Below are 25,631 nucleotides of genomic sequence, written 5' to 3'. Positions count from 1 at the left end.
ACACGTCAATACAAACCAATACATACTTTAAATTTCTACAAGGTGGTAATTGTATGAAATCAATTTGTATTACCTGGAAAGGACCATCTGTAGGAGAGATGTGGGATGGCTCTGTTGGTATTGCCTTTCCGATATTCTTCCTCAAGCAGGTGAGACGTGTCATCGCTCTTTTACCCGCATGAGAAGAAAATCCTGGGGCACACCAATAAGCTCTTACCAACTTACACATTCCTTCTTTGCCTAGATGAGTCAGCCCATGTGCCGCTTCCGCTAGACTTGGAAGGTATGCTCTGGGTGCCACAGGCTTACCCTGTCCATCTGTCCAGAGTCCTGAGGACTCCTGGCCATATCCTTTTGACCTCCAAACTGCCTTTTCTTGTGGTGAACACAAATTTTGCATTTCATATAATTTCTGTGTGTTTACAGTATTAAATACCATCAGTTGTGTGCTGTCTGTCTGTATGGGGGTACTGTCTGCTGATTTAGCAGCTTCGTCTGCTCGGCTGTTACCAAGTGAAACCGGGTCTTGGCTATACGTGTGAGCTTTACACTTGATAACTGCCACTCTGTCAGGTTCCTGTATCGCTGTTAGAAGTCTTTTGATGTGGGCTGCATGCGCTACGGGTGTGCCAGCTGCCGTCATGAAATTTCTGAGGCGCCATAGGGCCCCGAAATCATGGACTACTCCGAAGGCGTACCTAGAATCCCTGTAGATATTGGCTGACTTGCCTTTAGCCAATTCGCATGCTCTGGTTAGGGCAACCAGCTCAGCAACTTGTGCTGAGTTTGGTGGGCCTAAGGGTTCCGCTTCTATGGTACCTTGGTCATCTACGACTGCGTATCCAGTACACAAGTCTCCCGAGTCCGTCTGTCTGTGACAACTGCCGTCAGTGTAGAAAGTAAAATCTACATCTTCCAGTGGGTTGTCACTGATGTCAGGCCTTGCCGTGAAATTTTGGATCAAATATTCCATACAATCATGTGTGTCATTGTCTTTACTAAATCCTCCTTCACCATCACTCTCATCCTCCACCCTTTGTGGCTGTCCAGGCACACCTGGGAGATATGTTGCAGGATTTAGTGCGCTGCATCTCTTTATGGTGATGTTTACCGGGGCCATTAATGCCAATTCCCATCTTGTAAACCGTGCTGATGAGACGTGTCTGGTTTGGGCAGAATTCAGTAAAGCTGACACTGCATGTGGTGTATGAATTGTGAGGTTGTGTCCTAGCACTACATCTTCGCTTTTACTTACTAGCAATGCTATTGCTGCAACACTTCGCAAGCATGTGGGGAGGGATCGCGCTACTGTGTCTAGCTGAGCGCTATAGTAGGCTACCGGCCTGCTGGCATCACCATGCTTCTGGGTTAAGACACCTGCCGCGCACCCAGCACTCTCTGTTCCGTACAGCTCAAAGGGTTTTCCATAATCTGGCATGCCTAATGCTGGTGCCTGCGTTAGGCACTGCTTGAGTTTCTGAAATGCCAATTCAGACTCATCTGTGTGTGTAATCCTATCAGGTTTGTTTGAGGAGACCATCTCCTGTAAAGGCAAGGCCAGTATGGAAAAACCTGGGATCCAGTTACGGCAATACCCACACATTCCTAAAAACGTTCTAATCTGTTGCTGGGTTTGTGGCAGAGTCATGTCATGAATTGCTTGAATTCTATCAGCGGTGAGGTGTCTCAGTCCTTGTGTCAGACAGTGTCCCAAATACTTCACCCTGGTCTGGCATAATTGTAACTTGTCTTTGGAAACCTTGTGTCCGGTGTCTGAAAGATGAAACAGGAGTTGTTTCGTATCTCTCAGGGACGATTCAAGCGAATCTGAACACAGCAGTAGGTCATCTACGTACTGTATTAATATTGATCCGCTCTCAGGTTGAAAAGACTGTAAACAATCATGCAAGGCCTGTGAGAAAATATTTGGACTGTCAATGAAACCTTGTGGTAAACGAGTCCAGGTGTACTGAACTCCTCTGTATGTAAATGCGAATAAGTATTGACTGTCAGGGTGCAGAGGTACAGAGAAGAAGGCGGAGCAGAGGTCAATCACAGTGAAAAATTTGGCAGTGGGAGGAATTTGCATAAGGATGACAGCTGGATTTGGCACTACGGGGAATTGACTCTCAACTATTTTGTTGATCCCTCTTAGATCCTGCACTAATCTGTAACCCCTCCCCCCACTCTTTTTAACAGGGAAGATGGGACTATTGGCAGTGCTGGACGTCCTTACCAGAATGCCCTGTTGTAGCAAGCGCTCTATTACAGGGTAAACTCCTAACTCCACCTCTGGCTTCAGAGGGTATTGTGGGATTTTTGGAGCTATCCTACCATCTTTTACTTGAACAACTACTGGGGCTACATTTGCCATTAATCCAGTGTCTTGTCCATCCTTGGTCAAAAGTGATTCCGGTATCTGGGAAATAATTTCCTCTACCTTGGACGGACACCTATTTACAACAACAGTGTGTGACATTAATCTTGTTGGGGAATCTAGCATATCCTGCACTTCCTGAGCGTGGTTCCTGGGTATGTCCAAGAACACACCCTCAGGAGTACAATATATGACACATCCCATTTTGCACAGTAAATCTCTCCCTAGGAAATTAGTCGGAGCCGATGCAGCCAGCAGAAAAGAATGCTTGGTATGCAAAGGCCCTATCGTAATCTCTGCAGGTTTGCTTAGCGGATAGTGTTGTACTACTCCTGTTACTCCCATGGCTGGAATTGTTTTACCAGTGGTTCTCATGCCCACGGTCGAATTTATCACTGATTTGGCCGCCCCCGTATCTACAAGGAAAGGTAGAGATCTACCAGCTACATCAATTGTGACCTCGGGTTCACATCCAAGGCTCGAAATTAATTTCACTGGCTGCAGACTACAGGTGTGGCCCCACCCCTATTGTATGTGGTGACCTCCCTGTATCGCACTGGCAGCTATTACCTGTGAAGGGGTAAATGGGAACTATCAGAGACTTGCCAGTCTCTTCTTGTTTCCCCTGCGTGTGGCTCATAACTCCGTCTCTGCGGTCCTTGATCCCAATTTCGTGTGTCATGTCGTTGTCTAGGGGGTTGATATGATTTTTGTGCATTTTTCAATCTACAGTCTCGTGCAAAATGTCCCTCTTTATGACAGTAATAACAAGTTACCACATTTGACTTACCCACAGGGGTCTGAGACTTATGCTGAATTGGCCTTGTGGTAAGTGCCTGTATACTTACGGCCATCAGCTTATCACTCTGCGACTTCCTGTGTCTGGCGATATTCCGATCATGCCCCATAGCGGCCTCTCCCAAAGCAGCCACCGACATACCTCTCCAATCTGGTCTAGTGGTCTGTACTCTAGTCCTTAAAGTTTCTTTTAAACCATCCATTAACACAGAAACTGCTACTTCCCTATGATGTACATTTGTTTTGATGTCTTCTATACCAGTGTACTTAGCCATTTCCTGTAGTGCCCGATGGATATACTCAGAAGCAGTTTCCCCTTCTTTTTGTTTTATGGAAAAAATTTTGCTCCACTTTACAACAGCAGGGAAATATACTCCTAGCTGCAAATTAATTATTTTCACATTATCTTGATTGTACTCCTCAGTAAGGGGTACCTCTTCATCTAGTCTACAGTCAGCTATAAATTTCGCTGAGTCGACATTGGAGGGTAAACATGCCCTCAGCAATGTCCGCCAATCTTTGTTATTGGGCTCTACAAAATTTCCTAGCTCTCTAATGTACTTCTGGCTTGCAACTAGATCTTTCCTAGGATCAGGGAATTCAGACACCATTGATCTTAATTCTGTTCGGGAAAAGGGGCAGTGCATGGCGATGTTTCTGACAGGAGTTACTCCTGAAGTGTCAGTTTTCCCATTTGGGACTGCAATTACCCTAACGGGATTAAGTTCAATAATATTACTCTTGGTTGATTCTACAACATGTGGTGTAATGGTCTCTGCATAATGTACAGTTCCGTACTTACCTGCCGACACGACCTCACCTGTCCCTCCACTAGGGGCCTTTGATACTGCTCTTACTGGTTGGGACGTGCCCACTGTAGTCTCTTGTATGGTGGCTGCTAGAGAGAGTGCCGATATTGTGGTGGGCTCATCCTCTTGGTCACAATCCTGGGGAAAGTTTAAAACAGGGTACAGCTTGCACGGATTAGTATTAGCATCAACAATCTTAGTTACATTATTCTTAACATCTATACAGTTACTAAGTGCATGTTTATCATACACCAGTGTGCCATTCTCTGTGACCACTTTCTCTCCTGTTATGTATGGTGGTGGTGGTGCGGTGGCTATCAGTTTCCTGATAGGGTTAGATCCAGCCGCTTGAGCTAATCCTCTTTGTATTTCACCCTCCTGTTGCCATAATTGTAAATAATCATAATGTCTGATCCGCTGCTTGCTGGATTTAATTAGACATATCCTTCTCCTTAGATTTTGTAACACCTCGGGACTAAAACTGCCTACCCGTGGGAACTTTTCCCCGTCATGCACAGTCATTCTTTCCCATTCATTGCACAAAACCTCTGTGTGTGATCCGTATTTTTCACACATGATATACCTTGCCGACCCTATTGGCCGGTTTACTAAATCAACCTGAACCAGGGTTGATCGTCCCTTACCTGAACAACTGGCCCCCATCTTTGCAGGTGTTGCTTTCACTACCTCTGACCTTCAAATCAGGGTCTTCAGCGAACCCTTACAAAAACCAAGTTGCCCGGGTTAAGCCGACGGTGAAAGTTCGACCAAGTGCGTTCACCGACTCTTCGCCCACGTTGGCCAGTACTTCAATCACTGACTCAGAGCTGCTGTACCCAACCTAGGGCCCCTATAAACCTTTATTTACTGGGACGTTGTGGGAGTAGGTTACCCGTCCCCAGCAAGTATCGGTTGTTAGAGAATTCCTGAGTGACCAGCGAACCTCCCTTAAAATATTTTTTTTTTCACAAATCACGTTAGAATGTACAAATAGCGTTTATGACCCCTCTCATACGCAAACGGTACTGGGTCAAGTTACAAACTAATGCACACAATTACATGCGGTACAATCGTACTGCACATAAGCAACTAATCTTATGTGCGGAACGACCAATGGAATCGATAATTGTGGCTGCGAATTCCTTCAGCCAGAGCTTAACCGCACCAACCCTCCTGGGGTTGTGCTTCTTGACTCTATCTATAGCGGACTTCCTAGTCTGCTGTACCTAGACCTCCTGGTCTGTCTCTCTGGACCTCCTGGTCTGTGTCTACAGTAGACCTCCTAATCTGCTATACTCTAATGCTCTAATTTCAATATTTTAAAAGGGATGCCTCCCAAGCCACCACGCGCTGTCACTTTCACGGATGTACCTCACGAGAACTCGACTTCCGGGGGTTCCAACAAAAATGAGAAACTTATATATATATGCACACACTCTTTCACCTCATATACTCTTTACTTTCTTTTCTGTACAGAAATTCCTTTCATTCAGTATCGCAGGCTAATCCCAGAGGAGTTGCAACTAGAGAAGGATCTTTTACGCTAAAATTTAGGACACTGAGATTAACTTGCGCTATTATCACGTTGCTTCCGTATCGCCTACTAAAACAATACTATCGTGTGATTTGTATTATGTGGGCGTACCCATACGCTCCGTTGCATAATATACGCTACGTGTGTAAGCCCTTGCGTCGCGTACGCTTGTCCCGCCCTTTGTTAGGGACACGTGTACACAGGCCAGACACGTCCACAGTAACACAAGTAACACGTTTTTATTAATGCAAATTATTTTTAACTGTAATCATTTACCGAGCACCACACAGAACTTCCTTGTATCTTAGGCAAAGCCGTGTGCGTGTTTTACAAATTACTTCCTTACGTATTAATTTTTTTTACTTTTAACTACCAATAGCAACAAATCTTTCTCAGCCCGTTATCAATGATAAATGGCAAACAGGAAGGCGAGATGTGAAAATACCAATGAAAATATAGGTGTGTGCTTGTGTTGCGTATGCAATGTGTACTAAACAAAAATGAAACAGTTTTAAAAGACAATAGCGTACTGTTCTTACCTTCCGGTTCCGGATTCCACCAGCACTCCTACAACGTAGCGATGCAGACGCTTATCTAGTCAGCACTACCGTATCCCCCACCACCAACACGGATACGAAGGGATACTACCTTCCCGCCCTTTGCTGACAGATAAAGTCTGCTTGTGTTCGCTAGAGCGGATATGTGGAGGACGGACGAGCTGCCAATTGATAAAGCTAATTATTTATCTTATAACATTCACTATATATTGGTAAGAGACTCAGTACGCAATGGGCGTACGGGGTACCGTAATGGTACGCACTTAGCGTAGCAGACGCTAGGCCGTGGTCGAGATGCACGAGCGGCACGTTTGCTCACGGCTTACGCTGGGTATCGAGCACGCTATAGGCGGCCCGAGCACCGCAATGCTACGCTACTAGCATAGCAGACGCTGTGTCCACGAGAGGAACACGAGCGGCGCAGACGCTCACAGGATGACACATAGTAAACCTTGTATGCAACACACTGAAAGGCTAAGCCTATACTGTAAACCTTGGTCTTGTAATGTTAACACAATGTAACGCTGATTAACCTCTATTTTATAAAAGCTGATTGAGCGATTGAGACGTTTAGAAACCCTCTATACTAGCTAGAGAAACACAGACACCTTGCTGAGGTTCCAACACCTTTACTAACGAGATTTAGCTATGTAAAAAGGGGAAAACAGTTAACAGCTTATACACTACAGCACTAACATAAAACACCTAAACAGAATAACTGGACATAAATATACAATAGCGTCTTAATCCTAAACAATAACAGTGAGAGAGAGAGAGAGTATGGCAAATACAGACAGAGAATAAGTTGGTCACAGAGAACTTACACATGTGGGGAATGATCGCTAGCGCAGTCCTGGAACCAGCTCTCTAGTTAGTCAATGATGAAAACCTTTGTGGAGAGAAGACTGAGCTGGCCCAGACTGGCTGTTCTTATATACACAAAGTACAGTACACTACAAAGGGCCCTACAATCTCATTGTTCATTGGACACAGGAATCTGTCTTCACATTATAACGAAAGGTCATAGGTTGATTCAAACAGGTGGGCTGTGACTATTTCAAACTGCTCAGGTGGGAGGGAATCTCAGGTTTCCCACCGCATGGATAATGAACTGCAAATACAGTAAATGTCCATAAACTTCTTATAAACATAACTATACGCAGGAGCGATTAATCTCTTTCAAACCAACACCGAAATGTTACTAATAATATACTCTTCCGTTGCATACTAAACACCACTGCTCAAAACCTGTCTGACCCTTCGTATCATGTAAAGAGGGATCTCTCTGTCCATGAACCAGTTACACTAAACAAACTTACTGATATTATTAAGGGGACCATAACCTATAAAATACACTATTTAGATTAACTATGTAACGATCGAGTCGCCCGCCAGACACACACAAACTCTACCGTAAATGCGCATACCACGCGCCTAAGCGCACGACCGTGGAGGCGCCGTCACGCAACTGCGAATATGCGCACGCACGGGAGAGAACGTGCACGTGCAGCGGGCAAGCGCATGGGGTAAGTACAAGGCATCATAGGTCGCTATATTTTTCGACTTTGACACCATCTACATACAAAATTGTCAAGGACTAATTCTGACAATGTAATCACTAAGGATATCGGTATGACAGTGCTAATTGCCGAGGTGTAATCCACAAATAGGATTCTTGCGAAGTAATCCTTTGTTTCCAAGTGGCTTAGTACATGATGTAACAAAGTAAGGGAAGCATCGTACATTGATCCGTTAGGCCTATATGCAAACAGAAATGATTCCAGATCATCAGGAATACTCGCCCATACTTTACATAACCCATCACTAATCACTCAAAACTTCCATAATGAGTGATTTAAGTGCAATTGGTCTTTAATCATTCAGCTCACAAGCTTTTTAGTTTTTTTTTGGAATCGGTACAATTACTGTTGACTTGAAGTACTTGGGCACAACGCATTGAGCTAATGAGTAATTAAAAATGACAGTAAAAATCCCAGATAATTGTTTAGCGCATTCTTTGAGAACCTTCTCCTGGATCCCGTCAGGCCAGGGGCCTTACCTGGGTTTGTTCTGGCAAGACATCATCTAACAGATAATTCATCCAGCTCCAGAGGTCCTTTTGTCTCACAGTTTCTAGACTAGGTTAATTCAGAGTCATTATTTCTGTCAAAACTAGTGATGAGCGGATTCGGTTTTACTCGGTTTTACTCGGTTCTCAAAACCGAATCTTATTGGCTCACTGATGTCACGTGTTTTGGATAGCCAATAAGATTCGATTTTGAGAACCGAGTAAAACCGAGTAAAACCGAATCCGCTCATCACTAGTCAAAACAGGAGTAAAATCTATTTAATGTTTCACCAACAGAGCTATCTATACGGACTGAGCAACTTTTAATAACTTTCTAAACAGTGATGTCGTGAATACCTCTACACATATTCTGTGCATCATTATCATTCCTAAACCTACAGTTTAGCCTAGCAGAATATGCTCTTTTCGCCGCTCTTATCCCCTTTTTTAAAATTCAATCTAGCAACTTTAACAGCGACATGGGCCCTCATTACGTGTTGTTCGCTCGTTGCCGATTTTCTCTATATTGCGATTAGTCGCTTACTGCGCATGCTCAATGTTCGCAGAGCGCATGCGCTTAGTTATTTTACTCAACAGTTAGGTATTTTACTCACGGCATTACGAGGATTTTTCTTCGTTCTGGTGATCGGAGTGTGATTGACAGGAAGTGGGTGTTTCTGGGCGGAAACTGCCCGTTTTATGGGTGTGTGTGAAAAAACGCTGCCGTTTCTGGGAAAAAGTGGGAGTGGCTGGAGAAACGGAGGAGTGTCTGGGCGAACGCTGGGTGTGTTTGTGACGTCAAACCAGGAACGAAACTGACTGAACTGATCGCAGTGGCAGAGTAAGTGTCGAGCTACTCAGAAACTGCTAAGAAATTTCTGTTCGCTATTTTGCTAATCTTTCGTTTGCAATTCTGCTAAGCTAAGATACACTCCCAGAAGAGGGCGGCGGCTTAGCGTGTGCAATACTGCTAAAAGCAGCTAGCGAGTGAACAACTCGGAATGAGGGCCATGGTCATTGAATTTAAATGCCCTGTCCCTCAAGATGCAAACTGTTCCATCTACCCATGGTTTATTATTGGCTGAGACCCGGACCAGTTGCTTAGAAGTAACACTCTCTATCCAACAATTTATGTAGCCTAACACCATAGATGCGAGTATGTCAATATTCACATTATCATTTTTCTCCTCAACTCTGGATTCTTTAATAAATAAGCTCCAGTCAGTAAAAGCTAAAGTATCTTGTAGATTCAGCATAGCACCTTCGGGCCAGGTAGTAATACATTTACTAGGCTTAAAATGCTTAGCCAGAGATTTGTATGCTAGGACCGAGAACAGAGAAATGTTATCAGAATGCTCAATATTAGAGCAGCTGAAGGTCACATAAGCATCTTTGATGATTGCATGGTCCAATAAATTCTCTAGCCTAGTGGGAGTATTCACATATTGATAGAAATTGGGTAAAACCACCTTTAATCTAGCACAATTGAAATCTCCAGCAACTAAAAAGAATCCATCCACATATTAAGTTTGCAGCTTTAGTATACTATAATGCAAGACATCCAAGGCAGTTTCTACATGTGCTTGTGGTGGAATATACAGTGACCACCACCACAACTGAGTCTTCTCTTGGTAAATAAAATGGTCTACATTTGGCAACCACATATTCAAAATCACAGAACAGAAAGTCTCAATAAGATCAGCATCCAAGCACCAATTATCATTACCATATACTGTATGCACTGCCCCCACCTCTAGATTTTCCAGAATCCTGAGTTCTGTCCACTCTAAATAGGCTCCTATTCACCAATTGAACTGCAGAATCCAAAATATAATTACTCAGCCAGGACTTCATTAATATCTTAAGAGAGCATGTGCTAATACATGTTTGGCTAGCCATTCTAGCATGTATATCATCTATTTTATTCGGGAGTGATCTCACATTGGCAACAAATAAACTAGGAAGCGAGGGTCTATAGGGGCAGGAGGAAAGTCTAGCTTTACTGCCTGCCCTTTCGCCCCTCTTCTGCTTCCTCTCCTTCTGAGGTTTGCGCTTCCAATCTCCAAATTCTCCGTATCCTTTCATCTCATCCATGAGCTTGCTGCTCTTTACACACAGGCTCAGGCCTCTTAGAATGCACAAACATCCTGGGCACTGCTGCACTGCTGGCTCTCCATGCTATGGGACCCTCCAGCAGCATTCCAGCTGCGAGATCACCAACAATCTTCCAGGCCACAAGACTTTCCAGCGTTCCCTCCACCACAGGCTGTCTGACCATGTGATCTCCCAGCATCGCCCACTCCCCACAGCCTTCTGGCCGCATCCATGGCTTCAGCAGCATTAGGAAGGGGCCCAGCGCTTGCCTGGCCCCTGCACTGTTATAAGACACTGCTGCCTCTGTGCTCTCACCTCTTCAGACACCTGCAGCACCCAGGAGACCCGCAGCACTAGGACCTTCAAATACCTGTGCTCCAGCCATGACATCACAGGCAGCTGCACACTGGACATCGAGCCCCGGACCATAAGCAACTCCTCTTGGGAGAATACTGTCCCGCTGCAGCCTCTACTGAGCAAAACTCCCAATAGCATCCACAGCCATATGGTACACTTTTCCCTTGCTCCCCAGAGCTCTGTTGTGCCCACCATTAATAAACGTCTATATGCTTGCAAAGAGTGGCAGGATACATTGCATTCAAAATTAATGTGTCATGTTTCCTGGTTCCAATATAAATGTAACTATAACAAAATAGCAGAGAATATTATAGATCTTCATGATAACAACTGCAGTCATACAGTAGCTTAATTACACCACCCGGCAGCTTTAGTTTGGAAATTGCATAGAAATCTGCCCATAAACTAATAATAAATCATTCAAATGTATAAATTTGAAACAGACATGTAGCTTTACTGTGTCAGTCAATATGAGTTCATGGTGGTTTTGTATTTTACAAATCAGGACTTGGTTTCGAGAGTAAGATGGAGAAGTGGAGGGAACTTCGTAATTTTTCAGTGTCTGCAATGCGGGACTTTGGCATGGGAAAGAAGACCATGGAGGAACATGTTCAGGAGGAGGCTCAGTGTCTGGTGACAGAATTTAGGAATACAAAAGGTTAGTGCAGAATATAATGTATGATAAAACAAACATACCAAATCCACATCATAAAATTATTTTTACCTCAATAAGAAAAATTTCTGAATTAAGTTATATTACAAAATTGTACAAAACAAAAAGGAAGATTTAACAACTCTATGTTTAAATTTATTGTCTTTTCTGTATGCTGCAGATTAACAGTCTGTGATATTATATAGCAACAGTGGAAACCAGTATCCATATCAGGGTTACTTAAGTTCCACTGTGAACCCTGTATAAGATACACGGCGGGATGCAGCAGAGCTAAAACTGCAGGCCTAACCTCCAAAAATGCAATCTTCAGGGGTTTGACCATTTTCCTCATATGCACCAAGATCTGGAATGCGATACATTCCAGAGCGTGGATGCGGTGGACAACACGAGCTTTAGGTGGTGTTACCCTAATGAGCCAATGGGCTTCTATACGAATTTCCCAGGGAGTGATTCAATCAGATCCCTCCCAGAACTCCCATGACACACAAAGGACCCGGGGCATAAACCCAGAAGTCCTTCTATCACAAAGGACAGCTCTAACCAGGAGAGCTATCCATTGGGATTTTCTTAAAGCATACTGGGGGTAATTCAGAGTTGATCGCAGGAGAAAATTTGTTAGCAGTTGGGCAAAACCATGTGCGCAGCAGGGGTGGCGGATATAATATTTGCAGAGAGAGTTAGATTTGGGTGGGTTATATTGTTTCTGTACTGGCTGCTTTATTTTTACATTGCAATTTAGATTTCAGTTTTAACACACCCCACCCAAATCTAACTCTCTGTGCACGTTATATCTGTCCCCCCTGCAGTGCACATGGTTTTGCCCAACGCTAACAAATTTGCTGCTGCGACCAACTCTGAATTAGGCCCACTGGCCATCATTCCGAGTTGATCACTCGCTAGCTGTTTTTAGCAGCTGTGCAAACGCATAGTCGCCACCCACGGGGGAGTGTGTTTTTGCTTTGCAAGTGTGTGTACGCCTGTGTAGCCGAGCTCTACAAAAAATTTTTGTGCAGTTTCAGAGTTGGTCTGAACTTACTCAGCCCTTGCGATCACTTCAGTCTTTTCGGTGCCGGAAATTGACGTCACACACCCGCCCTCCAAATGCCCGGGCATGCCTGCATTTTCCCTACCACTCCCAGAAAACGGTCAGTTGACACCCATAAACACCCTCTTCCTGTCAATCTTCTTGCGATCGGCTGTGCGTATGGATTCTTCATTAAATCTATCGCTCAGATACAATCCACATTGTACCCGTATGACGCACGAGCGCATTGCAGTGTATATGCATGCGCAGTAGAGACCTGACCGCAGCGCAGCAAAAATCGGCAGCGGGCGATCGACTCAGAATGACCCCCACTGTACGATGTTAAAAATATACTCTTATGCTTGCGATGACTGGCAGGATGCACCGCATGTAAAATGGTGAAAGGTTGATTAGGTCTTTCCTTGTTTGTCCAATTGCGGAACCATCAGTGCTGACTGTTTAGCATTCTTTAGATGATTTCTAAATTAATGATAATTTCTTGCAGTAGAGAGACATGGAAAAAAAATCAAATCAAAGCAACTTTTTACATTATACAGTACATCATCAATGAGAACGTTTGGGAAAAATTTGCTATGCTCTGTAATATTATTGTTACTGTTAATCTATTGTTTTGATTTCACAATGTGCATAAATCAAAATGCTGATCCAGAACCAATTGCAGGTGCACAAAAGGTTTATTTAATACAAGCACAAGTGAATGCAGGTTTAAGATAACCCTTTGCAGGCTGCAGAGTACACAAATCAATGTAAAACACAGTTACTAGGAAAATGCAGGTGTGCAGAAGACTGTAAATAAACCCCCGAACACTTGGTAGTTACCCTTGAAATATGTAGGTATGTTGAATGCTGGAAACAATGGGGGTAATTCAGACCTGATCGCTGCTGTGCATTTTCTCACAGCCTGCGATCAGATCCGAACTGCACCGTAATGCGCCGGCGCGTTGGACGACTGCATCGGACATCAATGCATAGCGATGGGATGGTGTGAAAAAAGCGATCGCATGGACGATCGCAAGGTGACTGACAGGAAGAGCCCGTTTGTGGGTGGCAGCTGACCATTTTGTAGGAGTGTCTGGGAAAACGCAGGAGGGACCAGGCGTTTGGAGAGAGGGTGTCTGACGTCAGCTCCGGCCCCGATCACCAGGAAACCATCGCAGCGTGTGAGGAAGTCCTGGGCTGAGCAGAAACTGCAGAAACTGATGTTTGTGCAGTTCTGCTATAAATGCGATCGCACACCTGCACACAGCTAATATCCTCCCCATGTAGACAGCGACTACATGATCGCAGGGATGCAAAAAAAAAGCCCCCTAGCGATCAGGTCTGAATTGCCTCTAATGTTGGAGCAAGAGTTCAGGATTGCACTGGTAGCAAACATAAATCATCTGACACAGAGATACAACAAGGAGTCCACACACAGAGAGCCCAACCCAGGCAGAAACCTCCAATATTACATGGCAAGCATGATACAATAATGACCAGCCACAAACTGCCTCAGTGGGTTAGTTATAACAGCTGAAGACTCGGTCCAACCGATGATGCTGGCTAACTCCTTACAGGACATTAGTCCAGAGGAAGAGGAGCTGCATCCTGGTAGTAGCCGCCATTGGTGGACCCCAGTACTACACAGGCTGATATAACTAGAGCAGATTCCTAACACTTATGAAGTAGTTTCATTAAATGTTCACATTGTTGTTGGGTGCGTACTGCGGTGTCTGAAGTTAATTAGGAGTTTAAGTGCTCTGTGTACAGTGCATGTTATATGGTCTCCTATTGATGTCAGTAGCATCTGAGAGGATGGGGATCTAGAACCTCCCCACTTCTGGTGGGCTTACATCATATACCTTGACATTCTGTACTGCTAAATCAGTGCTGTTTGGAATCCAGGAATGCCCATGTTCTTTAGTCCTGCTGGATCACAATACCAATCTGCAGAATGGGCTTCTTGTTTTGCATAAACCTCACCCACTCATAGTCTGGCACCACCATATGCTGTGGAGGCAGTTGTCTCCACAGTGCATGGCATTAAAAAAAAAATTAGATTGAAAAAAGAAAAGAAAAATACCACTGGAATTAGCAATGTGGCCACGTATCTGAGAAAGATCAAACTGAACATAGGGCCTAATTCAGATCTGATTGCAGCAGCAAATTTGTTAGCTTATGGGCAAGACCATGTGCACTGCAGGGGGGGGGGGGGGGGGGCAGATATAACATGTGCAGAGAGAGTTAGATTTGGGTGGGGTATGTTCAAACTGAAATCTAAATTGCAGTGTAAAAATAAAGCAGCCAGTATTTACCCTGCGCAGAAACTATATAACCCACCCAAATCTAACTCTCTCTGCAAATGTTATATCTGCCCCACCTGCAGTGCACATGGTTTTGCCCATTAGCTAACAAATTTGCTGCTGCGATCAGATCTAAATTAGGCCCATAGAGTCAAAATGGTGAAGTTTATCATCTAGCTAGTGGTGGGAGCTTAGGTTAAATAAAAGCATCTGCTCCAAAATACCACATCTTCTGTACTTTCAGAAATTGTGCCTACAATACTGTAGGAGGTTGTTTTGAAGCTCCCAGCCAGTGTAACTGAAAAGGTAATTGATGATGATGATGTCTGTGTTTATGACATATCTACTATATAATTAAATTTTATTCTTTCCGGATTTTTTAACTTTTGTCATAGTGTACACCAGAAGCTTCAAAGGAGGTAACACAACAAAGTTTTGTGGTTTCATAATAGGTCATGTGATGCATCTCATTTATATCTTCTAAAAGAAAGCAAAACAACCTGAAATGATTAGAACGGAAATGTGTCAGTTGAGAAGATAAAAATGAATGTGGATGCTTTGAAAGAATGACATTCTTTAACTAAAGAAAAAAAAATTTTAATTCAGTTTTATGATATTAGAACTCAATTAAAGTTAAGAGCAAATCCAGCTAAAGGGTGCAATTACAATATACCCGTGGACAAGTCATGTAAAACAAAGGGTTGTGCATACAATTTGTTCATATCATTCAGGGTAAATACAGGCACTTTTTGCATGTAGCATACAATTATTCTATTTTACACTATTTTTTGGTGCTGCTTTAATATGCAAGAAATTCTAATTCCCTATCAAATTGCACATTTTTAATCCATGCCCCTGCAACTTTCAGTGCAACATTGTTTTGCTAAGGTTACATGGGAGTACATGCCTAGCACTGCAAAAGTGCAAAGCTACCTCCAAAACCCTTTAACTGTGGGGGTGTGGTACAAAATTCACTGTGTCGTCATTGACAAAAAAAATTTTGGCAACTGATATGTCACCATGCACAATGTTGATGTGGTCGTAATGTTGCAATTGTGCATGTCAAAAGTTGGTATGTCGACATAAAGTTTTTCTACATTTGTTTCTACTGTTATAGCCCTAGCCTTATCCTAAACCTAACCCTAACCACAGCCTAACTCTGACCCTAACCACATCCTAACCCTGACCCTAACCACATCCTAATCCTGACCCTAACCCCAACCACAGCCTAACCCTGACCCTAACCACATCCTAACCATGACCCTAAACCTAACCCTAACTAAAGCCTAACCCTAACTTTACATCTGTAATATTTATATTTTGATTACCCACATTCACAATATCAACACAATAACCATGTTATGATGTGTATTTCGATAATATGAATTTCATCATGTTCACTGTAGACATAACATTCATGTAGACATTTTGAATCTTAACATAATGGGGGTGAGTCAATTGTTTTGTGTGCTCCCAATTGGGCTATTCAATTGTCGTCGTCCCCCACCCCTTATTGGGCATGCATGCCCCGTGTGCATGCCATTTAGTACCAGGTTTAGCCATGCAAAGCGGCTAAACCTTTCTAAAGTCCAGGTTAGGGTACTCAAACTCCTATATGAGCGCCCAAACCACAATGTTTTTGTACATTTCAGTTCTAACCTCAGGAGGCTTTGAGCTGAAATAGGTTCCGCCGGCTGCATGTGTGCCCGAACGGAGCAACGATTGAATTGCTCTGTTGAGCGCCATCTAGTGGCAGCCGGGGCAACCAACAACTGATTTGGCCCCAATGACTGCATATCGCCACTGGTTCATAAGGCAACCATTTACCATGGTGAATGGTGATGTACTACCCGAGTTGGGACAACCGATGGGTTGGTGCAATAGAGTAACCCCTCATAATGGCATTGTCTTCTCAAAACCAGAGCAATTGTAAGGTATGTGAGTATAAAAGAGGCCTCTGTGTTTTAGGGGCATATTTATTCAACTGATCCATCTCCATTGACCACCAGTGGTGCATGTGCAGTACCAATGACAAACAGAGTGATAGCCCAAGTCTCATGAATTTTTAATGAAAAATTTTACTTTCACACTGCAAATTTAGGCAATAAATATTTATTGCATCCGCATTTTTAATGTGGATTGTGATAAATGAGGACCTTAAAATTAAAACCATGTGAATTTTCTCTTTTAATTTGCACATTCTAGAGTCATCTTTTGACCCTCGCCAGTGCCTCAATAAAGCCCAGTGCAACATTATTTTCACAATCATGTTTGGAAACCGCCATGATTATGAAGATGAAGAGCTCCATGATGTGTTGTTCTGGATTTATGAAACCTTTGTAATTGCCAGCTCTTTCTGGGGGCAGGTAAGCATCAAAGTAGAATACATCAAGATTCAGTTTTTAATTGACAGTTTTATCAGTTACAAATGTACAAACTTTCTGTGTTTCGTTTGGGAAACTAGAGACACTTGGCAAAGATTCCTTTTTATTATTTGAAGGTTGTTGACTTTGGTATGATGGATTTAAACAATAAATATAGTGTATATAAAAATGCAGTCTTGCACTGCTTGTGTGCACCTGTACCTAATTCTGGGCTTTACTTATGAAGTTCTGGGTTGTAAACAGAAATGTGTGACTCAGTTCTTTAGATATTCCAACCCACCCAAATTTTGAGGAACCAAACTGAAATTCCGCTTCTGTCGCTTCTGCAACTCACTGAGCAGTTTCCCGATAATCTGGAAATGGTGCAGGATCCGTACTGTACATGTGCAGAGCGGGTCCTGTGGTCGCATCGCTAAAATGCAAACATTTCTGCCTGATTGACAGGCAGAGGTATTCGGGGGTGGGACAAGGGCGAGCCAGCGTTGGGGAAAACGGGGGCATGTCGCTCCCATTTTCTGGGAGTTGCGAGGCCAAGGACAGATGCAGTTTCCTTGGCCTCGCAAGCTGCCCTTACTCTGGCTGCAGTCGCAGATAGACATAGTGAATGATGGTTTGGATGTTCATCCAGGACTGTGATCGCACCATCCAGAACTGCGATCGCACCTAAGCACCTCCTCCTGCATTTGCATTGCTAAAGATTGCAGTTGCAAAGCTGCTGTGAGCTGCTTTGCAAATGCAATCCTTACTGAACTAGGTCCTGAAACCATGACCAGATTAACAATAGGGCAAATGGAGCTACAGCTCCAGGCCTCCACATAAAAATAGGCTCATCATCATTACAGCATGATGATTACCAACCACCAGCTGGCCATATGGTTGTCCATAAATCATAAACATTAAATTGTATTTCTATTTTCCACCCTGCTTTTCATAGGCCCCATAATCCAGCCCTGCCTGAAACAAGTCCCCTTTCAGATCTTCCCACGGTTCGGAATTTGGAGTTTGGATTGCAAAAATGACACGGTTTTAGCTTTGTTTTAATCTATTTTCAAGAAATCTGAAGCACAAGATTTGGATTTTAAATCAAACCAAAACATGACGATGAAATGAGAACCAAAACACAAAACTCACATACAGTATCTCTATTCATTAACCACTTAACTGATGATTTTTTCCCCCAAAAACCGCCCCGAAATTGTAATTTTTTTTATAATTAGTGAATTAGCTGAAGAACATGAATTTAACTTTTTCCAAAATGATTTTAGTTAAAAAAAGGGAATTTTTTAAAAATAAATCTTCTCAAACATCGGAACATCTGTCAGGAAGATCGGTAACATCGGAACATCGGTAACATCGCAACCATTGCGACGTTACTTTTTACCCCCAAGACAGCTGCCAGGTAAACAGAGGGTGCGGGATGGGGGGTTTGGAGGGGTTGTTTTACACTTTCCCAGCGGCTGCCATTGTCTGCAGCCGCTGGGTAGGGTGTCCTGCCATGCTGACCAATCAGCAATGATCGGCTGCACTGCAACACTGTGGGGAGGGTGCAGGGAGGCAGAGGGACCATCTGACAGCAGCAGTGGAGGGAAGTTTCCCTTCCCTGCCGCTGTTAACACTGTGTATCTGACTGGTCGCATCCTGTGCGACCACGTCAGTTAAAACACTTGCTGGTGTGGTCGCATCTGATGCGGCCATGCCAAGCAAGGGGTTAAAACACAGTGCTTCTGATTGCGTTTATGTCCAATATTAAAAGGGCAAAACCATGCCTTGTAAATTATTGCCACTTTAAAAAAGTCCAAGATCGGCCAGCAACCCGCACTTCCGGCAGACTCGGACCCTATTACATATGGCCCAGTCTGTTCTTAATTGTGTGAAGTGAGAGATGTAAACCACATCAGCAAGATACCTGTTAGCAAATTTTCTTTTCATTGTAAGGTAATTTTTTTTTTATTGCAAGGGCAATGTTTCAAGTGATTTGATATTACTTAGTATTTTGACTATTCTAACAAGTGTTTTCTCAGTTTTATGGTGGTCTTGGCCTTAATAAATCAGTGGGTTGCTACACTGATGGAAAAATCAAAACCAATGCTTTGTAGATTTAGACCATAATCTATTTATTGTTCCTTAACCACTTGCTTTGCATGATCGCATCAAATGCGACCACACCAGGCAGTGTTAAATCTGACCTGGTCGCACAGGATGCGACCTATCAGATACAGTGTGTTAGCAGCTGCAGGGAAGGGAAAATTCCCTCTGCTGCTGCTCTTAGAGGGACCGGATGATCCCTCTGCCTCCCTGTGCCCCCTCCCTCAGTGTTGCTGTGCTGCCGATCACTGCTAATTGGTCAGCACGCCAGGACCCCCCCACCCAGCGGCTGCAGACAACAGCAGCTGCTGGGAAAGTGTAAAACAAGCCCCACCCCCACCCCCACCCCCGTGCTATAGTCGCGATGTAACCGATGTTCCAATGTTTCCGATCCTCCCAACCGATGGTCCGATGTTTGAGAAAAATTATCTTTTTTTCTTAACTAAAATCATTTTGGATAGGGTTAAATTCATGTTCTTCACCTAATTCACTCATTAAAAAATGACAATTTCTGAGCGGTTTTTGGAGAAAAAAATTGTCAGTTAAGTGGTTAAATAGCTATTGTTACAGTATCTTGTGTTTGGACTATTATTATTATTATTATTATTATTATTATTATTATTAAACTTTATTTATGGGGCGCCACAAGTGGTCTGCAGAGCCTACTACCTATTTAATGTCTAATTCTTTTACTTTAGCTGTTTGACATGTTCCCCCAAATCATGCGTTTCATTCCCGGGCGACACCAGAAGATTTTCATTTACTTGAGAAAGCTTTTGCGCTATGTGATAAAGAGGGTTAAGATGAACAAGAAGACGTTGGACCCCAATAATCCGAGGGATTTTGTTGATGCTTTCCTCATTAAAATGGAGAAGGTAAACTCTGACCATTTACTGCATATATATTTTGGTACAAGGACAAAAAGGGAGGATTCCGCAGGGGATAGTTTACTCAAAAATACATAGGAAGTAAATTATACAAAATATATTTAACCAACAATTATGCTTATTAGAAAACAGATTAAGCCACTTATATTTCATGTTGATGGTGCTCCCCCGAGTTTTGTATGCTATGGGGGTTATTCAGGTTTGTTAGCAAACCAAAGAGCAAGCAATGGGACAAAACCATGTGCACTGCAGGTGAGGCAGATATAACATGTGCAGAGAGATTTATATTTAGGTGGGTTATATTGTTTCTGTGCAGGGTAAATACTGGCTCCTTTATTTTTACACTGCAATTCAGATTTGAGATTGAACTCACCCCACCCAAATCTAACTCTCTCAGCACATGTTATATCTGCCCCCCCCTCCCCCTGCAGTTCAGCATGGTTTTGCCCATTAGTGTGCTTTTTTGGTTTGTTAACAAACATGAATAAGGCCATATATATACACAACAAAAAGGGGTTTTCTTGCAAGGGGCAAAGAAAGAGAAAATCTGTTATTAGGGCACACTTGAAATTGTAATTATGAATTGTACTGTCTACTTTGATTGTTTAAAATTAACTATTTTCCAAAAATTATTAAAATATTGATGGCAGAATTCCCTGGTGTGAGTTAACAGGAAGTGTTACCAAATAGACACAGTTTAGACAGAATAAATAAATTATAAAAGTTATATAGATACTGTATATGAATATCAGCTTTAGCGAATTCCACACTACAATATATTAACAAGTTAAATGACCTAATATTGTAATGTTGCGAATTCTATTCAAAATAAAGCTATTTAAATGTAGCTCTGTTCATTAGAAACCAAACAATGCTATTTTTTTTAATAATATATATACACAGTATATATACATACATACATACAGTACATACATACATACATACATACATACATACATACATAAATACACACACACATACATACATACATACATACATACATACATAAATACACACACATACATACATACATACATACATACATACATAAATACACACACATACATACATACATACATACATACATACATAAATACACATACATACATACATACATACATACATAAATACACACACATACATACATACATACATACATACATACATACATACATACATACACACACATACATAGGGGCAGATGTATTAACCTGGAGAAGGTATAAGGAAGTGATAAACCAGTGATATGTGGAAGGTGATAAACGAACCAGCCAATCAGCTCCAATATGTAAATTAACAGGAGCTGATTGGCTGGTGTGTTTATCACCTTGCACTTATCACTGGTTTATCACTTCCTTATGCCTTCTCCAGGTTAATACATTTGCCCCATAATATGGTTAGTTAATAGTTATTCTACTCTTTAACACCTAATCCTATATAATAAAAGGTTAACGCTGCTTCTCACATCTCTGGGAGAAATTGAAGTGTATTGCGCGCCGGCAACCACTAGATGGTGCCTGACGGAGCAATTCCAGTTTTACTCCGTTCAAGCACACACAGCCGCCATCGCTGACATTACTGGTATGTTGTTCTGTCATTTTGACAGGCTGATAACTGGGGGAATATAAATTGTAGTTGTGGATATCTTGCTTAAAATAAGCAACATATGTGTCAAAGAACAACATTCCCATATACAGTATATCATACATGATTTTGCTTTCAAACGGCAGTAAGTTAAAGGAAATTATTCAGTACAGCATAAATACAAATTGACAAACGCCTCTGCCGTCTCTCTATACTAGAAGGAGGATTGTGCAGCTTTATCATACTTTTTGAGTATTTCAGCAATAAAAATTGTCACAGAATTACACTCATGTTCATTACAGAGAGACTCCCACATGAATAGGCAAGTACTTGTTATTTAGCAGGATGACTCTCTCTCTCTCTCTCTCTCTCTCTCTCTCTCTCTCTCTCTCTCTTTCTCTCTCTCTCTTCCCAGACTGCACTTCTCTAAAAAGATAAGCATCTTCCTTTTTTTTTTTTAAACAAACTGTTCCTCTTTTTTTTATTTAAACAAAGGTGTTTTTTCTCTCCGTTCCGCCTTTTTTGTAATTACAATTTAATTTAATTTTAATTAACTTTAAAAGTGTCACCTTTTATTGATTGTTTGTCTAGGATTATCCATTCTTAGTCATTTATTATGTGCAATTTTAGCAATTTCATGCAATATACTTTTATTTGCTGTATCTGTATAAATTCATGTTATACTTTTTAACTATATGTCATACATTTATAAAAATTGAGACACTTAAGGTCGCCTTTCTACCCTATCCTTTGTTTTTTATATATATATATATATATATATATGCAAGAATAAATAAGAAGCTGCGCATTCAAACATACTTTTCTTAAATATATTCGTCCATTATTAGTGTTCTGCGTCCCGTTATTTCTGATGTACGCTGCCGCTTCCTCCGTTGTGAATCAGAGCCACTGATTCCAAAAGGCATGTAACGAAAGAAAGGTGGAGGGCGCAGGTATAAATAAAACGGTTTACAATTCCATTTATTAAGAAACAATGCTCACATACATCTCAGCTTTAATTGGTGAACTCAATCATCCATACAACGGCCAAGTCTCGGAACCGCTTACTCCCGTACTCGCTCGTACGTTAGGATTGTTTCTTAATAAATGGAATTGTAAACCGTTTTATTTATACCTGCGCCCTCCACCTTTCTTTCGATATATGGATCCCGACAGCCGGCAAACTGAAGACCACCCTACATATATACATATAAAACTGAATTGGGCATCCAGTTCCCGATTCCATTAAAAGAAGAAATAGTTTTAAGAAAGAAAAAGAAAAAAGGAAACAGTGTAAAAAAAAAAAATAGAAACATAAATTTAAGAAAATGTTAATAATAAAGCATCTATTCCTATAGGTAACCCTCCATAATGCTATCATCAGATGGCATTTGCTTTTGGAAAGTAGATGCACTTGCTTCCAGTCCAAACTTTCAGTTCCAGTATGCAATAGATATGAAGCTGGCTCACACATCTGATTATAGACTATGGACTTAACTGGCTAGTGGTAGGATTACTCTTACCAATGTCAGTAATTGTCACTAGGGAGCATCACTAACTGCCCCAGTGTCTTGTTTGCATGATAAATCAGTCCAAAACCAAAATTAGTTGATTGGACATTTGCAGGTCAATTTGACCAATAGGCTCCTTTTCTCAATGCTGTAGTACTGTGCAGCCTGTTTAGTATAGAGCCTTTTGCAGTGACATGAAGAATTATATAATTATATGTATCTGCCTGCAAAATTATAATTTGTTATTAGTGTATAAGTGGGATTTGATAGATCGAAGGTGACATACAGTCACATGTAGATAGGTAAGCAATAACTGAAATATATGTATATGTTTGCAAAGTTAGGATGCCGAAATATGAAGAAATTTAAAGTGCACTTAAATACTCATTTAGAGCATTGCAGATTCTACATCAATAAATCTTAATTCTTGTCTCCTGTGTCTCCAGGAAAAGATAAATCCCAAAAGTGAATACACCCTCTCCAATTTAGTGAACAGCACTTTACAGATCTTCTTTGGCGGGGTGGAGACTATGAGCACAACTCTGACTTACTCTCTCCTTATTCTTTTGAAATACCCTGATATCCTTGGTATGTAATAAGCCTCTCCGTAGATGTATGCTGTATGTGGATTGCATCATTGCTATCCATTTGTCTTACAGGGAGTACTATACTTGTAAGACAAAGATATTGTAGCGCATATAGATTTGGGCAAAAATTTATTGCTTCATTTCAAAAAATAACAATAAAATTTAATAAACATAACCACCGGCCGGTAATTTAAACACATCAATATATTATTTTAAAAAACATAAAATATGCTCTTTTCTGTCTGGACAATATTGATAAATTAGACAAAAACTCATTCAACAATATCCTCTACAATGTATATTTTGATGAAGCCGCTGAGCCCGGAGGGAGGCGGGGAAACGTGTTAAGGACTCATATATTTCTGCTCCATACCACTGCCAACTGTACTGCCCACCGCCAGCAATATTTTAGATCTATACGGATGATCCCCTCCAGAGATGACTGCCCTAAAAGGTTAAAAGCACCAGCAGCCGGGAGGAAGCCACTGAGATCTTAATGCTGGAAGAGAGCGGTGAGCATACATATTTTGTCTGGCCAGACACTTTTAAGAATTAAATCTTTCAGCTTCAATGGATCTTAATTGCTGAATGGACTTTGTTACGTTGCTGTCATTGAAACACACTATTGCAGCTACCAGTGATTATTGCTGGTTGGATTATCAGCGTGCAGGGTGTCACGCTGCCACATCATTTCTACAGTGACACAGTGTTTTTAAATATCTTAATGGACTGCTACATTGTTAAAGTGGACTGATCTAGTATAGCAGTCAAAATATACATTGTAGAGGATATTGTTGAATGAGTTTTTGTCTAATTTATCAATATTGTCCAGACAGAAAAGAGCATATTTTATGTTTTTTAAAATAATATATTGATGTGTTTAAATTACCGGCCGGTGGTTATGTTTATTAAATTTTATTGTTATTTTTTGAAATGAAGCAATAAATTTTTGCCCAAATCTATATGCGCTACAATATCTTTGTCTTACAATTTTTTCTTCTGATAAGGTTGAGTAGCCTTATTTTGTTGGCTGCATTTAGATTGGTGTGTATCGAGCGCTTGGTTATATTTGATTGCTTTTTTAACCGAGTACTATACTTGTCATACAGGAAATTTTGGTCATGCAGGAAGTGATGCTGCAGTCATTGTTCTGTGTGACTTTCTGGTAGTAAAGACACACTTCTGCAGCTCTACAGAGTCCTGTGGTGATTTGCACACAGACCACTTTACACTGTCATCTATTCTTTCCTTCACTACCAATTTGTCTTTCACTACCTCATAATAGTAATGTGTGATATGTTAATGAATATGATCAGCATTCCTAAATGACTTGCTATGGTAAATCAGCAGAAAATTATAATTTCTATTTACTAGCCAAAGTCCATGAGGAGATTGACCAGGTCATTGGTCAAGACCGGAGCCCAAAGATTGAAGACAGAAACCATATGCCCTTCACAGAAGCTGTGATCCATGAAATACAGCGATTTATAGACCTGCTCCCAATGTCTGTGCCAAGGAAAGCCACAAGAGACATCAAGTATAGAGGGTACTCTATACCCAAGGTAGATGTTTTACTCTAAAATGATGGTGCAATTTCTTAGTCTTAGTCGAACTCTACAATATATAAATATGTAGGTAGATGCAAAATGATTGATGTTACCTTGAACTTTTATTTTAAATTTTTTTTTCAGTACTGACACTACATACAGTAATCGTCCTCTCTCTCTAAAGCTATAAAGCTAAATTATTTGATTGTTTCTCATTAGAGGTGTTACTAGGATTTTCTGTACTCTGGGAACAGTGAAGTTGAAATTGATCCCTTTTCCTTTTACTTCTGCATGTCACTTTACCTTACTATACAAGGCCCCTCTCCTACTTTAATATACCACCTGAGTACAGGACACTTTAAAGTCTGTAAAGATATCACAACAGTAGAAAATACCATGCAGTATGTGTGTCTGTACCTACAAATTCTTTGTTATAAATATTTTTTGCAATT

At 41.6% G+C, this 25,631-nt stretch overlaps 1 protein-coding gene across 1 annotated transcript in view; it reads left to right on the top strand.

The window, feature by feature from the left end:
- Nucleotides 1–25,631, top strand: part of LOC134949890 (cytochrome P450 2C31-like) — a 62,220-nt gene that overhangs the window by 10,227 nt on the left and 26,362 nt on the right. Inside the window, exons 3-7 of the mRNA XM_063938586.1 lie at nt 11,100–11,252; nt 16,800–16,960; nt 19,762–19,938; nt 23,492–23,633; nt 25,007–25,194. Of these exons, the coding sequence (XP_063794656.1) occupies nt 11,100–11,252; nt 16,800–16,960; nt 19,762–19,938; nt 23,492–23,633; nt 25,007–25,194 (821 nt within the window). The remainder of the gene's footprint in view (nt 1–11,099; nt 11,253–16,799; nt 16,961–19,761; nt 19,939–23,491; nt 23,634–25,006; nt 25,195–25,631) is intronic.

This window comes from Pseudophryne corroboree, chromosome 8 (genome assembly GCF_028390025.1).
Source record: "Pseudophryne corroboree isolate aPseCor3 chromosome 8, aPseCor3.hap2, whole genome shotgun sequence".
Classification (NCBI taxonomy): Eukaryota; Metazoa; Chordata; class Amphibia; order Anura; family Myobatrachidae; genus Pseudophryne; species Pseudophryne corroboree.
The sequence above is the reverse complement of the archived record's forward strand: the minus strand, read 5'-3'. Positions and strand labels throughout refer to the sequence as shown.